Source organism: Mustelus asterias, chromosome 12 (genome assembly GCF_964213995.1).
Source record: "Mustelus asterias chromosome 12, sMusAst1.hap1.1, whole genome shotgun sequence".
NCBI lineage: Eukaryota > Metazoa > Chordata > Chondrichthyes > Carcharhiniformes > Triakidae > Mustelus > Mustelus asterias.
Genome location: NC_135812.1, coordinates 85167690 through 85186026, shown reverse-complemented (window position 1 = coordinate 85186026; position 18337 = coordinate 85167690). Strand labels below are relative to the sequence as shown.

Sequence of the window (18337 nt, the reverse complement as noted above, 5' to 3'; positions counted from 1 at the left end):
GTAGGAATAACAGATGTGTTGAGTATAGGGCTAACGGGAGGACTTTGAATAGTGTGGAGGAGCAGAGGGATCTAGGTGTATGTGTGCATAGATCCCTGAAAGTTGGGAATCAAGTAGATAAGGTTGTTAAGAAGGCATATGGTGTCTTGGCGTTTATTGGTAGGGGGATTGAATTTAGGAGTCGTAGCGTTATGTTGCAACTGTACACAACTCTGGTGCGGCCGCACTTGGAGTACTGTGTGCAGTTCTGGTCCCCACATTACAGGAAGGATGTGGAGGCTTTGGAGAGGGTGCAGAGGAGGTTTACCAGGATGTTGCCTGGTATGGAGGGGAGATCCTATGAGGAGAGGCTGAGGGATTTGGGATTGTTTTCGCTGGAAAGGCGGCGGCTAAGAGGGGATCTTATTGAAACATATAAGATGATTAGAGGTTTAGATAGGGTGGATAGTGATAGCCTTTTTCCTCTGATGGAGAAATCCAGCACGAGGGGGCATGGCTTTAAATTGAGGGGGGGTAGTTATAGAACCGATGTCAGGGGTAGGTTCTTTACCCAGAGGGTGGTGAGGGATTGGAATGCCCTGCCAGCATCAGTAGTAAATGCGCCTAGTTTGGGGGCGTTTAAGAGATCCGTAGATAGGTTCATGGACGAAAAGAAATTGGTTTAGGTTGGAGGGTCACAGTTTTTTTTTTTAACTGGTCGGTGCAACATCGTGGGCCGAAGGGCCTGTTCTGCGCTGTAATGTTCTATGTTCTATGTTCTATGTTCTTCCATCGAGGGAAAAAGATACAAAAGTCTGAGGTCACGTACCAATTGACTCAAGAACAGCTTCTTCCCTGCTGCCATCAGACTTTTGAATGGACCTACCTTGCATTAAGTTGATCTTTCTCTACACCCTAGCTATGACTGTAACACTACGTTCTGCACTCTCTCGTTTCCTTCTCTATGAACGGTATGCTTTGTCAGTATAGCGCGCAAGAAACAATATTTTTCACTGTATACTAATACATGTGACAATAATAAATCAAATCCAAATCAAAAGCTCAACTATGATGGTCTCCAGTATGCTGCAACGTGTATCTTCAAGATTTAGAAATAAATAAAGACTATTTATGTAAGGTACTTGATGGTGATTGACTTCCCTGAGCCAATCCTCAACAAGGAGACTTCATGTTCAATTGTAAGCAACATACTTGCTTTTGTCGATACAACCATGATTTTGTGTAAAATTAAAACTCTCTACAACTCCTGCCCTTGAGGCATTTGTTCTAATTACATTGTGACAATCAAAACACAAATGCCAATACCATTTCTGGCCTAGGATACTTGTAATCAAAATTTCCTCACATGGAAGATTGCCCTTAGAATAGATTTGTTTTCCAGTATAGTCATTAGTGAATTCTGTGCAGTGATTTTCAGATAACTTTATTAGATTTGCCACTTAATGCACTATTGCAAATGTATCCTGAATTTTTCTGAGTGATTGTCCATTTAATTTGAGAAATAAGCAAAAGCTTCATTTTGATTCTCAGTTGTTCCAGGGTGATTGTACTGCATTTCAGTACTCATTATATGCAGATTTGTTATATTAATCTTGTCAAATCATTAGAAAATTAAACCAGTATTTGGTTTCTTACAGCTCTTGGAGATAAGTCAGTTAATAAGTTACATTTAACCCAATGCATGTCTTCTGCATTGTTATCATCTTGGAATTAACACAGGAAAGGTCCACCGTATTCCTTCCTTCACTGCCAGCAATGGTATTTGTCATGATGTTACTTCAAATAATTCATAGATGTTCATCAGATATTATTATCTGGATCTATTTATCTAATTGTGGAGGTTTAGGTTTCCTTTAAGGACAAACCTCCCCTTGGTCTTGAAATAGTTGTCAATCTGCAGTAATGTATGAATGATGCAATCTGGACACAAGGACATAAGAAAAATGAGTAGGCCATTCGGCCTACTAGTAAGATCATGGCAGATCTCTACCACAATTCCACCTTCCGGCACTATCCCCCCATTACTTCAATCCTCCCATGATCAACAGATTTTCAGATACTGTGGTTGAGCATCCACGGCTCAATGGGGAAAAGAATTCCAGAGGTTCACAATCTTTTGAAGAAATTTCATTTCAGTTCAATTCCCGTGTCCTGAGATTGTGCCCTGAGGTCTAGACTCTGCAGCCAGAGAAAACATCCTCCTTGCCCTGCTTCAATTCAACCACTTATTAACTTAAACTCTTGAGAATATAGGCCTCTCCTCATAGGACAACTCCCCCATCACAGGACTCAGTCTAGTGAGTCTTTGTTGCACTCTAAGGCAAGTATATCCTTCCCGGTAAGGATTCTAATTGAAAATTGTTCACTTTACTTGTGTGTTAATTTTTTCTCAAGCTGGCGCTGGAGCGAGGCGATTTCTTGCAAGCTGTGCCCAGCATACCTTCTAATTCTGTCTTTTACTCTCGTTCTATGCTTCTAAAACTTCACTCTAACTGTTTTAAACTTTCTAACAATGCTCTAATTCTTTCTCTACACCATAGGGAAGGGTGGCCGGGACAAAAGAAAACACAGCACGCTGTTCAAAAGTCCATTGACTTCAGCGGGACCTTAACATTCCACCAGCCTAAAATTCTGAGTCATCTTTCTTTCCACCTGTTAAAGCCAGAATCGTAACATACTGCCTTGCAAGGTGGCCTGAAGTGGGTCAGGAATTAATTTATAACTGAAATGGACTTTGCCAGTTTAAGTCAGTCACAGCATTACTTTCCCGCTTCTGATTTCCAGCCAGTGACAGAAGGTGGGAGTGGTATGCCTCATGTGCCCAAGGAAGAATTTCTAGTTAAAGGGACCCCAGCATGTTTCAGAATGGCTGAAGTGTACTTGGTTCCTGAGGCTTCAGCAACCACAGAACGAGAGGAAAACTGGAAAGGCTGTCCCCTCGCCCAACCCGGGTCTCACACTCTTCCTTACCTGGAGGTTCTGCTGAGGGGGACTGAAGTGAGGTGGCATTTGCTCAGGACAGGAGGAAGGGGCCAGCCTTTCAAATCAAGTAGACATAGATGGAAAGTGGCTAAGCGCACGAGCGGCAGGAGTGTGGCTCCCCATACCTGGATACTATGCACCAAGAGGATCCAGCACCTCAAAAGTGCATGATAGATGAGTTCCATAGCACTTTCAGGCGACAACGCCACCTTCTGAATTTTTTTCAGCATTTTGCTGCACTACGCTCCTCAGGTCGACACACTTTGCATCTCCACTCATTCTGCATTCTCCATGCATCTATTCATATCCCCACCTAAACAGTCAACACGCATTCTCACTCTCAGCCTGTCATCCTCTCACATCCATCTCTTACAACCCTCTTCCACAAGTTTCGTCCATCCCTCCTCCAGATAAATGATTTCTCAACCTTGGAAGAGAAGAGAGCACACAACCCCAGGGAGAGGCAGAGAACTGGTATCAGGGTGGGGCGGGGGCGAGATGCCTCCAGTGACAGCCATCTTGATGGCCGCTGATAATGCCTGCTTAGCTGCATCACTGAGAAGGAGATCTTGTTCCAGAAAGCTGCAGATATCAGCAGTGATCTGCTGTAGGAGTCTAAGCTTCCTGAAGTGCTGTTTACACATGTTGAGAGCCCTGGTGCTTTGCCTGTAGAGCTTGTGTTGTGGGCCTTGTCTTCATCAAGCTGGATCTCGGGGCCCATACCCATTGTCCTTTGGCGGGGTATATGGATGAGGAGAAGGCTCCTGTTGGTGTTGTTCTTGCTGATACTGTTGGCAAGAGTATTGCTGTGCCTTTTGTTCCTCATGAGAAGTTCAAGATGGAGCTGTGTTAGCTGCTCCCATGCTGCAGTGAAGGCTGACAGCAGGGAATTACTGACCAAGTCCAAGACAAGGGAAGTGACTTCCAAAACGTTGGCACCCACCTATCAAGGAGAGGAAGTATACTCTCAGAAGCGCTGTGAGCCTCCGTTTCTCGCTTGAACGTGGCTGCAGCTCTTCAGTTTCACTATTTGAATACTGCCCAGCTTGAACTAACACTCCCTACTGTGCTCTCACCTGGTTAATCCTATAAAATTCCACATAGCTCGGGAAACCTGTGCAATGGCAGTCAAAGCCAGAATGCTGAGCTAAATCCTGAGTTAGTTGTGGATTTTTAATGATTTACCTGACAGCTCCACAGAGTTTCCCAGTTGCCTACAAACCCATCTTGGTTAAAGCCAGAAGTGGATAGGGTCATGTTGGATTCCCAACCTGACACCACTCTTTTGGGACTTTAACCTGATGTGCACACCCGAACCCATGCTCCATTACCCTCTGCCCCCACACCTGAGCCCCAGAATTTATTATTCTGTTCTTTATTTCTCTTTCTGTGACAGATTTGACATTGGATTCACCTACTCTAATTTACATGTCCTTCTGAGCCTTTTGTCAATCCTCCAATCTGATTTGCTAAGGAGATAACCTGATTAAGGCGATGATAACCTGCTTGGATGGCCTCTTTCCTGCTCTGTGCCATTAATATTTCAGAAACCTTTGCAGAATTGTGACAACGCAGAAGGAGGCCATTTGACCCATCAGCTGGAATTCTACCACCCCGCCCGCCTGCCATGGGAATCGGAGCGGGCGAGGTGTGAACAATGGGAAGGTCCGTTGACCTTGGGTGGGATTTTCTGGTTGCAGGGCCCATTTGGAGAGCTGGTGCTGTCTGCACCAGCTCTCCAAATGAGCATCATGACTCCGTGCCATTTCCCTGCCTTTTCCCCGTACCCCTGTTGTGCAACATTTTAAAATCTAAACATTGAAAGACTAGTTTAACTAATGTAGATTCAATTCTGAATCTTAAGATCGCAGAAAGTTTAAAAGAAATCTCAGTGCATTGTAAAATCATACCAAATTTTTATATGGTAAAAGTGACGCCATACAAAATAATGATTTTCATAGTTTTGCTACTCTTGTTTAGCTGAGATCAACCCTTTCTGTCTTGTGTTGTCAATCATTTGCTTTCCTTTCTTACTCTATCAACACATTTTCCTGTAATTTTCTCTTGAGAGCTTCCAAATTCCAGAGCACCTTCTTACTTTCCTACCATTTACAAGCTTCTTAAAGCCACAACTTAGCATTGTATCATCACTACATCTTGATGTGTCCCTTTCATTGTTGGTGATGCCCTACATAGTTGCCCTTTGCCCGTCACCGAGGTTAATAGAGGTCCTTGTAACACAATGGTAGACAACTGACCCAAGTGACTGCAAGGCCAAATATGTTGCTTGCAGTCAAGAACTTAAGTTTGTAACTTAATAATATTGGATTCCAGATCTTTGATTTGACTTGGGTTTTGCTGTGATAGCAGTCTTCTCTACTGATTAAACGGAGTCTTTAATAGTTCTTTGTTTTGCAATAGTCATCTGACCATTGTTTTTTTCCTCCTCTGCTTCACTCAGGGCCTTTGTGCAGTGTTCTGGTGAATCGCTTTGGCTGTCGTCCTGTTATGATGGTGGGAGGCCTATTTGCGTCAGCAGGAATGATACTCGCATCACTGTGCACCAGCATAATCCAGATCTATCTGACTGCTGGTGTTATCACTGGTAAGAAACTCCTGCAATAATTTTTTAAAAAGAAAAATACTGGGGGATGCTGGAAATCTGAAATTAGAAACAGAAAATGTTGAGAATATACAATAGGTCAGGCAGCATCTGTAGCGAGAGAAGCAATGTTAGCCTTTCAAGTCACTGTCGATCTGTCAGTTCTGACGTAAGTTGGGCAAACAAATGTTTCAACACTGCTTCATTCTCCATTGATGTTGCCTGACCTGCTGAATATTTTCAGCCTTTTGTGTTTTTATTTCAGCAAATGCTTTATTAAGGGAAAAAAAATGTTAATGGTCTTGAAGTTTTTTTATTTCTTTGAACTCCAACCCTGCTCCAGTTACTACAATTAGAATCATAGAATCCTACAGTGCAGAAGGAGGCCATTTAGCCCTCTGCACCGACCTCAATCCCACCCAGGTCCTATCCCCGTAACCCAACTTATTTACCCTGCTAATTCCCCTGACACTTCAGGGGAAATTTAGCATGGCTAATCAACTTAACCTGCACATCTTTTGGAGTGTGGTAGGAAACCTGAGCAGCTGGAGGAAACCCATGCAAGACACGGAAAAAATTCCACATAGTCAGTGACCCGTGGCCAAAATTGAACCCAGGTCCCTAACGCTGTGAGGCAGCAGTGCTAACCACTGTGTCACCATGCTGCCCTCAATTATGATTTGGGTGAATCGCGGCCTTTATCTTGGTTACATTTTGAAAGCATCTTGCATAAACTTGAGTTACTTTAAAATTCTGCTTCTGGTATCCTAACTTGCAGCAAGTCACTTTTGCCCATCACCCTTGTGCTCACTGACTTGCATTGGCCCAAAGTTCGGCATTGCCTCGATTTTAAAAGTCCCACCCTTGTTTTCAAATCCCTCTACAAGTCACTCCCCCTGTCTGTAACCTCTTCCAGCCCTCAACTCTTTGAGATCTCTGCCCCCATGTAACTCAGCCTCTTGCACATTCCTAATTCTAATCCCATCACCATTGGTGGCTCTACCTACCGGTACCTGGACCCTGGAGTTCCCTCCCAAATTCTCTGTACCTCTCTCACCTCTTTAAGCCACACCTTAAAACTTACCTTTCTTCAATCTTTTTGTCATCTGTTCCAATATCTCATTATATTGGTTTGTGTCAAATTTTATTTGAAAATTCTCTCAGGGGGCCTTTTGGGACCCAAGTTTGGTGTAAAAATGTTATTTCATTGAATTGTAAACAGTCCCTGCCCCTCCAAAAAAAACCCACCTTAACTAAATGAATCACCATTTTGTTTTCATTGCAGGACTGGGTCTAGCCTTGAACTTTCAACCATCTCTCATCATGTTAAACCGTTACTTTGACAAGCGTCGCCCATTGGCAAATGGCTTATCTGCAGCTGGGAGTCCTGTGTTCCTGTGTTGCCTCTCTCCATTGGGCCAGAACCTGTCCAAGGTCTATGGATGGCGAGGAGGCTTCCTCATTCTCGGAGGTCTCCTGCTGAACTGCTGTGCGTGTGCAGCATTGATGAGACCCCTTAAAGCTAGCCGCAAAGAACAAGAAAAAATAGATCAAGCAAAGAAAATGCAGGACAAGAAGAAAACTAAGCTCCTGGATTTCTCCGTCTTTAAGGATCGGGGTTTTCTGATATACACAATTGCAGCTTCCATCATGGTCTTTGGTCTCTTTGTTCCACCTGTGTTCATAGTGAACTATGCAAAAGATACAGGAGTGCCGGACGCAGATGCTGCTTTCCTGTTGACTATCTTGGGTTTTGTGGATATTTTTGCCCGACCTCTTTGTGGTATTGTTGCTGGATTGAAGCAAGTCCGGCCTCGCTGTGTGTATCTTTTCAGCTTTGCTATGATTTTTAATGGAATTACAGATCTAGGAGGCTCCTTTGCTGAAGATTATGGTGGACTGACAGTGTTTTGCATTTTCTTTGGGATATCCTATGGAATGGTGGGAGCGCTGCAGTTTGAAGTGTTGATGGCGATTGTTGGAACCGAGAAGTTCTCCAGCGCCATTGGCCTTGTGTTGCTGATGGAAGCCATGGCAGTCTTGGTTGGTCCTCCAGGCGCTGGTAAGTATGTTTGCACACGGGCATATCTATATGCACATTTGTGTATCTTTATAGAAAGAGACTTGCTTCAGCCTTCTCTGCTGAATAAAAATAAGAATCATAGAGAAATATTACAAAAGTCTTGAATGCCAGAAATGCCCATATAACAGTTAACGTTTGAAAGGTTTAAGTTTTCACTAAAACTAATATGATCAGGAGTGGTGCCTATTTATTGCATTGGCTAAAGTAAGGAACCAAAAGAACAATAGATGGCGCTCAGTAATACAGATGTGCTAATTACTTTCCTAGAGAAATAGCTGGGTAATATAACCATTGTGGCAGAAAATCAGCTCTTTCCATCCGATCCCTTTTCTCTCCTATTCCCATACCACCTCCCATCTTCCCCTAATACCATCTAATTGCATTCAGTGGTCTCATTTCTGACTTCCTTCCCTAGGAGGGTTTGGACACAATAGTTCATGAATTTTCTGTAACTGGCCATGTTAGCAGGGAGAGAAGAGAATGATGGGGCACAAAGAACAAACACGTTGTGGAATGAAGCCCTGTGCCTGCGTCTCGGGAATCACAAACAAAATGGGCCTTGACCCAGGATATTTGGATAAACTGTGAACAGAATAATAAGATTTGGCCTGAAGTAATGCGATCTGCTCCCAGCGGCTGGGTGGTGAAAGAGAAATGTATTGATTTTTCTTTCTTGTTGTACAGGGAAATTGTTTGACATCACAAAGAATTTCAAACACGTTTTCTATTTGGCCGGGTCTGAAGTAGTTCTGTCTGCCTGCGTACTAGCTCTTGGGAACTTCTTTTGTTTACGTAAAAGTACTAAACAAACCGAGAAAGCGCAAAAGGAAAATGTGGAAGAGGGAGAGCCGAAAAAGGATTCGGAAGCTGCGGATTCCATTGAGGTGGATCAATTCTTAAAAGATGAGACAGGAAAAAATGGTGAAATTGTACCAACACCAGAAACAAGTGTATGAAGGTCTCAACGGAGGAAGAAACAGAACGTTTACAAAAGGTCAAGAGAAACAAGTTTGTATTTATTTAGAAATGTGAGGAATCTCCATGTATAATGGTAAGAGTAGTTTATTGTGCAGAATATTTTTGTGATTTTGTTTTTTTGTTTAAATTGCTGCCTTGCATTTGTCATTCATGTGTGTCTTTCACAAAGGTTTTTTTAAAAAAAAAAAATAAGGGTATCTGTTGAAAGTCTAAGAGGTGCTTTTAAGAACATTCTGAAAAATCAAATCTACAGAAGTGGAAAGTGATGCACATAACGCTTCCAGCTAACACCAGCATTGATGATGACGGTACGCCTGGCAGCTTATAACATTGGCCACAAATGATGGCTTCCACATTTAAAGGAATGGCAGGTACCCCATTAATAGTGGATCAGCAAGGGTTAAATATTTTTTTTAAAGGAAGCATATCGATTGACACCTGCCTCAGCTACAGCTCCACCGTAACAATACTTGCACAGAAGATTTAACCCCCATTGTCCAAATTTAACAACAATTAAGAAAAATAATGATTATAAGATGACACCAATGTTATTAAACCTGCTAGTTGCTGGCATTGGCCTGTTGCCATTGAAGAACGTTCACAGATCTGACACCATGTACTGGAAAATGAGGCTGATCCAACACCAGATTTTTTTTTACAATTCCAATGATATTTCTCCTACTGTATTAAAACTTTTTTTTTACTAAATTAGGAGTGTCTGACTAAATAATTGCTTTAAATGGATTCTTTGTGAGGCATGTGAAAAAGCAGCCTTTCAAATGATTCCTCCTGATAGTGACCTGTTCTAATTTGACTGGAAAAAAACACATAGGCAGTATAATCCATGCTTTCTACCAATGATCATACACACTGACGTTAATTTTATGGTATCAACAAGAAAGGAGACTTTTTTTGTGCTGGAGTATTTTTGGTTTCTACATACCTCCCAATTGAACTTTCTATTTTATCTATCACGATCACTAGTTATGCCTGCAACAGTTCAATATGACCAGCTTATCAGCATCCAACTCTGAGATTGATTGGATCATCTTTTGAATATGGAATCAAATAGACCAAACCCTAAATGATCCCTTTCAATCGGTTCATCTTGAGTCTATAAAGGAGACAGCCCACCATCACGTTCATTGGTCACAAAATACAGGAAATCTTATAGGTTTTGCACCCACTTCTTTATATATTGCGAACTTATTGGCCATTTTACAGACAGAATTGTGTATTGCCAAGGAAGTAATAAATGGATTGAAAATACAACCACTCGGGAGATTAAAAGCAGTCTGAGAATTACAAGCAGGTACTTCAAAGGGAGCTGTTTATGCAGATATTTCGCCAATAGATATTTTAAAAATAGCTTCAATATTCTCAAACCAGTGGAGATGTGCAGACTTGCTTTCAATGCGTTTCATACTAAAATGAGAGACATTTTTAACTCCTAAATTGAGCATTGCTGAAAAAAATGCTATCAAAGCTTTTCGTCTTGCACTCATCAGGACAGTTTGCAAGAATACCAATAGTAAAGGGGAACAACAATTTATAAGAAGAGGATTCTGATTGGTTGGTGAGTGGTCTCTGATTGGTAGAAGCATTGCCATGGAGAATGTGCGAGGGAACAGTTTAACTCCAAGCTTTTGTTCAAATTCAAACCAGGCAGATTGACTCTGATTAAGGCATTGTCAAAGGGAATGAACCAGGGAATGGCTGTTCACCAAGCTTTCATTTAGTTGAAAAAGGCACAATGTGCGGACCTGCTCCTTCAGTCTGCAAAGAACCGGGCCCTGTGTGTGAAAATATATAGTTTTTTGCATGCATCAATCTGCTAACACCGTGAGTCTGACTGATGATCTTAAATTAGTTTTCAGTAGAATTCTTAGCCCAATCAGAATAGCTAAGCAAGTGTTGTCCAATTGTGGAGTTATATCTAATGTTGAACAGTATCGTTTGAGTTGTGTAAGCTTGGGCTGGTTGGGTGTAGCCTATGTTTTGCCTGTTGCAAGCAGCTGAAGGAACATGCAATTTGATATTATCCATTAGTCATTGGACACATGATCTGCATACCTGGCATCACACAGGCACTGAATTACATTACTCATTTGTATGATCAATGGAGCATCTTTCTGACTTCATGGCAACATCCTGTTAGTCAAAAATACCACCCGTGTTGCTATTGCATAGTAACAACGTGAAACGGCTAGCTTCACCTGGTGTTCAAACTTTTGAGACACCTTACCCTTCCAGGGTAATCTGAGGTAGATTGGACACTTTTCCAATCCAAAAGTGGCGACCTTGGGGCCATTCATGAGTTTTATGAGATACACAGTGAGCAATGATCAGTTCAGGGTAACCTTTAACCCTCTGGATAAATTGATGGTTAGAACTTGCATTTTTCTATAAATTTGGCCAATTTCATGGTTTGTTGCTGATGGAGGTCCTTCAAATGTGGCACAACATAACAAAAAGAAAACTCCTTTGCTCCTGTTCATTATTTAAATGCAGAAGAATCTTTTTGATTTCCTTGCCATTTAGATGTAATTACATGAGCTGAAATATTGCATGCTAATTTTATTAAACTTGCTGTAATTCTAGTCCAGAAACCAAGGTTTTTGGGCCCTGATTTTAAAAACTATGAAAAGCTCCTCAATGAACCTCTTTACATAGATTTCCATTGATTAACTATTTTTGCGACATGGATTTCCTCTTTCCCAATGTCAACTTGTGCCAAGTCAAAGGAATCTCTGAGTTTGCAGCAGCAGTAATGCCATCAAGCAGCCTAAGTGACCAATCACATTGAGGAATTCACACAGACAGCAAATCAGGAAGCTAAATCTGCCAATCATTCAATTTTTATATATTGTACAGACAGTGAAATAAAGATTGGGACACATACATGGGATTAAAGTAAAAGCTGCATAGCATAATCTAGTTTCTAAAGAAACATTTTCCTTTGGAATCTAACTGAATGTTTATCATGTAGAAATGTGACATTGCAGAAATATAACCTTAGGTTTTTTTAGAACCAGAGAGGTTGTTCAAAGGTGGCTATGAAACTTTGCTGTACCCTCTAGGTGGCTATAGCAAGTGAGAAGTGAACAGGCGATATTTAAATGAGGCCCAGACATTAAAATATTCCAGGCCTGAACTTTAGGCCATCCCATAGGAAACTTGCTGAAATGTTTGATTAAACCTGAATAGCTCTCAAACTGCACAAGACTTTTAGCTGCAATAATAAAGCATCGAGGAACTCTATTACAATTTGACTGCTCCGTATATTGGGGTGGTGGGATAAGAAACACTTTGAAGTTTTATCCAAATGGAACATAGCTTTTTGATACCATTTATGAGGCAATGTTAACTAGAACCCAGTTTGACAAATTGAATTTTAAAGAGACAAGCAATGATGATTGACATACTGTTGGTTTATGGGAAGTGAGAATGATGGATAACGGGGTCGGTTAGCTCAGTGGATGGTAGTGTGGTGCAGGATAATGCCAAGAGCGTGGGTTAATCCCCATACTGGCTAAGGTAGCTTTTTGGATCTTTCTCCTCTTGTTGTCTCGTAGTGATTTAGCAGCCCCCAGACAATGAGGAAGCTACTCAAAAAGAGAGAGAAAGATGAGGCTATGAAGTCCCCAGTCACCTTCTGGTGATCTCATGTAGCCATAGGAGGGCATGTGCAGTTGTATCACTAAAAGTTTTGGCAGGCTTAGGGGAATTCTACCCTTGATTTTAAAAAAGAAGAACGTTTTGGATTCAATTCACATTAAAACCATTATACTAAGTTGCAGAGGTGAAAACCGCAGGGTTAACTTGTGAAGAAGCATCAGGAGCTGGAAAGAAGTCTCAGGTGTTGGACAATGCATAGTAGAGGGCTCATATTGTTGAAACTGGTGGGAATGTGTAATTAAATGAGACAAAATTACATGGGCAGATTATTTTTATTACAAATGTTGATTTAGGAATGGGGGGGGGGGAGGTAGAAAGTTAACTGAGGTTGAGGAAAGTATCAGAAGCAAGATTTTGTAGGTAATAACTCGTCCCAATTATCCATAAAATACTGTGTACTTATCCAAAGAGGTCAATAAGCTCATTGTTCAGTCTATATGAAAGAAAAAAGTATAATTTACCCATTAAGGCTGAACTCTTTAATTCACACTTACTTCCTTTGTATAGTAATCTAATTGGAGAATTAGGATTCTTCAGTGTCTGAAGAAACAAAACTTTGTTGTGGGTGTTTATGGATTGCAAATCACGCTCAAACCTCTCCACAAACTTTGGATTAACCAAGAGCTGCAAATTAAAACACAAACCTAAATCAATAGTGGACAGTCACCATGGTGAGAGTCTGGAAGGGCCTAAGTGAGTTTCATAATTTTGCCCGAATAGATTTCAAAACTTCAAATAATCCAATCTCTATATTTTTGCTATTTGACACATCATTACACCGCAAGAACTCAATTGACATGCGTTTTCACCTTAGCTGAGTGCAAGACCAATGGGAACAAATTGCTGGCCATTAAACACCCTGCCTAATTTTCATTTTTATTAACTTCAATTTACAGATTTGCTAAGTTCCATTTTGCACCCATGCTGAATTTAAATTTCACCCCAATGTACCCGTGTTCTTCCAATCTATTGCATTGTCAGTAATCTTCTTGCAGGCTTGACTAAATGAGTGATGGGATACAATAATGAAAGGTTGGAAAGATCTCATTTAAACAATGGCTATGAAACCACCATTTTGTCTGTGTTGGCTATAAGAGTGCCACAACAGAAACCGTTACTAAATGACGTATATCCTTTGTTTGCTTAAAGTGCATCTTTACCAAAATTAAAAGGAGCTTCTTAAGATCGCTGAGGTGCAAACATTTTATAAGTAGAAAAGGTAGATTTGATTTTGGATGATTCTTAATAGCTATCTCTAATGGAACAATGCATAAGGGTTAGATTTACAACTTACAGCAAAGAAACCATCTGATTTTGATTTCCATTGGTTTCAGGTTCCATAATGGGCATCTGATTTGCAATGTCAGATTATTGCCCAGGCAGTAAGTTGAAAACCTACTCCTTAGAGTGTCACTTACACGCTTTGAGGACTACCTAAACATTTTTGCACCAAGTTCTTGTAATACGAGGTATACATGTAGAATATTTGAGACATCTAACCATCCCTTTTCTATAGGAACATAGTGAAAACATTCCAGGAATTGAATTAATCAGTTTCTCCCCCAGCATTTACTCTCTTTGAATTATAACTCTTTTTTTACAAAGAAATCCGTGTAGTTTTTTTTTTGTCAATTCTACAGGATTTTGTTCAATAGATTGAAAATCCTATCCATTTCAAACTGGTTTTAGGCTATGCCAAAATAGGAATTGATAAATGTTCTTGGGATTAATGCTGGGGGGGCTGCAAGGCTAAATTCAATTTAGGTGGGGTTATAAAACAGGTGTAAGCAGATTGGCTGCCTGTTGTATTGTCAGAAAGGACCTGTGAGCAATTCACAGGGCCTAATTTGTGTCCCTTCCAAACCCAAATTTCATTCCCATTGTGTTTGTTGTCACATCCAGGCATTATAGCTTTAGTATCGCACAAGCCATAGGGAAGCCTTGGGACTCAGTAGCCTTAGGGCACCCCTGCCTCCAAGCTAGAAGCTCCGGGTTAAAGTCCCATTCCAAGACTTGTGACCACAGAAGGAGCATTCATGACTTGGCCAGGCAGGTTGCTGCTAATCAACCTGCTAATCCTTCTAACATACTCATGGCAGGAGGTCAGAGCAGGCGAGGTTCCTGGTCAGCCATGCTTGGTGCAAGCCATAACTACTTGACTCTCTCCAACAGAGAGAAATGCCTACGGGTCCTCGTGGACTGCGGCTAACTACGGATAGACTGCACAAGTCATGGGCTGAATGCTTTAACATATTCTGGTTCGAAGAGTCCTCTATTTATTAGTAGTTTTTTAATTTATTATTTTCTGATAAGTACCAGTGCTCTCTGAAACAGATTTGTCCTCTGGGAGATCAGTTTTTGGAAAAATGTAACTTGTGATATCCTTTTGTGTGTGTACATGTGTACAGTAAGGTACACAGTGTACAGTATAGTAGAACAAAATAGAAAAGTCTGTAAACCTTGAGCAGTTTTCAGCTGTTAATATTCTTTTCACAATTGCATTTCTTACATCAGAGGATTTTACAATCTCTGGTCGAAAAGAAAAGCTTTCTACAAAGTTATAAGTGGTTGACAGGATGGGTGGGACACAGACTTTCTGTTGCACACAGTTCCGTCATACTTTGCAAATCATCGTCCTTATAAGGAAAGTGGGAAGGAACTTCACCACATCGGAAGATTTGCACTTGAAGATATGACGGAGGCCACGTTTTCAGACAGGCAGAAACTGTGTGTTGTGGTACTGTGTTAAATAATGTGAAAAGTTGCCAATAATCTAACACGAGTTGTCTCAGCCAAGCAGCAGTTAGCTGAAGTTATTCCCATCATCCATGAGGTATGGAATGGGGAAGAAAAAGCCAGAAATTCCCTGCTGATCATTGTGCTGTAACCATTGCTGGGGAGCCATGCACGTGATATCAGATCAGGATAGGGTTAGACTCTGCACGTTGTCCTGTACAGCCTCAGAGCCTTTGACACTGCCTGGGATAATACATGAAAATTTGATCCATGGTCCAATATCCCAGGAAAACACAGCACATTCGAGATAGGAGAGAGGAAATGTGAAGGAGGTGGTGGGACAATACTCTGGCATGGGAGGGGAAATTCCCACTGTTTTTTCCATGGCAGGTGAAAAAAGAAATCTTCGCCCATAGCCTCTCAATAACACAAGGGACAAGAGTGTCACATTCATTCTGCTCACCCAAGATCAACTGTAAACACATTATGACGGGTTATTGTTTTTTTTCTTGATGTCCTGTTTAAAGTAAGCTGTGCAAATGTGGAAAAATGGAATCCACTTTTTAACATTTATACAGATGAGACAATGGAAAATATGTACATTTACAAATTTACAAGCGTAGTCCTGTCCTCAAAGGGTTGAAGCAACACTATCAGTTTGAATGCTGGGAGTTTCATTACATTCAGACTATTTTTATGATGCAAGGTTTTACCACGTGTGTAATTGTTGTTAACACAGATACTGGCCTTCTTGATAACCTCAACAGTAAGGAGGTAACTAACCAAACATTTCAAATTTACTATATGTCTGTAAACTCATTGAATCTGTATTACTGTATGTATTAATGTCCAATCTTAACAGTGTCAAGTTCTGGCAGCGAATCTTTGCCACGTTCCAGCTGACAAATTTAAAGGAGGACCCAATTACTGAAGGGTTTTATCATGTAAATATATTTCTGATAACTTTATGGTTAAACCTAAAGAGCAACTGAGCTGTTATTGCTTTGAGCCAGTGTCTGAGTCTTAATTAGACCAGAAGTATTCATAATAGTGGGTTGTGATTTACTGTGTCAATATGATATTTCCAGCCCAGAGCCTTTGTGTGCTTACTAACAAGAGTAACAAAGGAACAAAAATTATAATATGGTACAAATTGAGGTGGATAGGTACGCTTTGGTTTCTATGCACAAGAAATGAAAACAACTTTCAGAAATTACAGAATAAGTCTACATGCTCTTATTCAGTAAAAAATCACCCGCGTAATAATTTCACCTGAGTCCGATTGGATGTGAGCTGTGTCAAACCCAATGGTACACACCATTTGTCTCAGGCTTGGATGCTCTCAAATGAATGATATATCGGAACTCAGACTACTCCTTATAATCAAAAGACCCGGAATTTGTGAAATTACTGTTCGTGCGTGTGTGTGTGCGTGTGTGTGTGCATGTGTGTGTGTGTGCGTGTGTGTGTGTGTGTATAACCAAGAAATAGTGTCACTTTATTCAGGAATTACGAATGCTTGCTTGACTATAATTAAATATTTTTGGAGGCCGTACTAACAACATTGATGTCGGCACTGTTGTACTCGAAACCCACAAAGATCACAGCTTGCTTCAGATTGCAGCTTCATTTTATCCTGATAATTTTTGGTCTTTATTGGGTTTTCACTGTTTTATCTGATTGTATGGACTTACTCTGTTATCTTTGCTGAAGTATTGCTATTTTTTGAAGTTTGAAGTGCTCGGAGTACTATTTTTTGTAGTTACATATACATGGTAGATTTGTATAAAATATATAGAGAAACCTTGTCTTAGTGTTCTGTACTTTAAAGTAATTCTTTCAAGCCATTTGAACACAGTAAGCATAATATTCTGATGCCCTACCCATGGCATAGAGCTTACAATAAAATGGGCATGGGTCAGGATCTTCAGCCTGCAGTCAAAGGTGCCAGACTAGCAGTTTCGTAAGTGAAATTGAGACTACGGTGCTAGTATGAAAGTCTCATTTAAATACACACATTTATTTCAGGAACTTTCTAAAGGTTGGCCAATATATTGATGAAAGGAAATCTTTTATATGACCATGCGAAATAGGAACAGAAGGAGGCCATTCGGCCCCTCAAGCCTACTCCGCCATCCAATTAGATCACGGCTGCTCTGAGTTTTTTTGAGTTCCACATTCCCATCTACGTTTGATAGCCTTTGATACCCTTGCCTCACAAGAATCTACCTCTGCCTTAAAAATATTCCGTGGTCCCACTTTCACTGCCTTCTGAGACAAAGTTCCAAAGCCTCAAAACCGTCTTGAGAGAAAAAAAATTCTCCTCACCTCAACAAGGGCGATGTTTATGTTCCTCAGATGTGTTCTGACTGCATTTTTCCTTGTGCACTAGCTTCTTTTGTTGGGAATTACGCCACCTTTTTATTTTCATTGCTAGTATTCTTGGTTCCAAGGCCAAGCACCATACAAAGTGCTGAGCATGACCATTCTTTGCCCGGCTCTATTCTGAATGCTTCAGCTGGAGAAGTGAGAGACCATTACTCTCTCTCAGCAACACTTGTGGCATTCAATCTGCATCCATCACTTGTGCCTGGGACCTGCATTCACAGATCTGCCAGAATGTATTTGGGTGTCAGAGGGGACCTGTTTTTCCTCCTTCTGCTTTTACTATGTAGGCTCGCTACATCAGAAGCTATGAACAGCATCTGAACTGTTCCAGTGGTAGAGATAAAACTTACTAAAATGAGAAGCTTTCATTCTTCCATCTCAGACATTGCTCTGTCTGTAGTGCGCACCTTCTAATTACATATAATTGCAAAGTCCTTTGGCCGGTCAAAACTGTGATGGATTTATTCTGCACATGTAGTCCCAATCTTGCGTTTCCTATGTCTCTTTATTCACCTTTTGCTTCAGCCACTTATCTTAACTTCCTAAATGTTGATAGGGTCTCTCATCTTTAATCATTAACTGCTGCATTCCACAGCCTGTTTCCCTGTTCCCATCTGTCGTATATATCCCCTCTCTCCATTTGAACCGTAATAATGTTTGGTTGCCATGTGATCGCAGAAATAATGGGAGGAATTTTAACACAGGCGAGTATGTGTGATTGGACCTGCAGGGGAGAATAAATCGGGAGAAAAGCTCCAAGTGCATTGGGAAGCTGACTCCAGCCTGCTGACTTGGAGTCTTTACTGAGATGGGACGTGAAGGCTGACATTTTAAACATGTAATTGAAGCTGGTTAACCTCTGATTTAACCTGCTTTGCAGGTGAAGCAAG

The 18337-nt window shown here is 40.9% G+C and overlaps 1 protein-coding gene across 2 annotated transcripts in view; it reads left to right on the top strand.

Moving 5' to 3' along the window:
• The window catches only part of LOC144501635 (monocarboxylate transporter 4-like), a 47162-nt gene extending 29500 nt beyond the window's left edge, over window positions 1-17662 (top strand). Inside the window, exons 3-6 of one of the 2 annotated variants that reach the window (XR_013499167.1) lie at window positions 5444-5587; window positions 6870-7646; window positions 8352-10962; window positions 11534-17662. Coding sequence is in view for 1 of the 2 variants with exons in the window: in XM_078225533.1 (XP_078081659.1) it covers window positions 5444-5587; window positions 6870-7646; window positions 8352-8623 (1193 nt within the window). In the remaining variant the exon portion in view is untranslated. Of the gene's footprint in view, window positions 1-5443; window positions 5588-6869; window positions 7647-8351 lie in introns of both variants that reach the window. The other variant, XM_078225533.1, reaches the window with a different exon arrangement.
• Window positions 17663-18337: the final 675 nt, after the last annotated feature.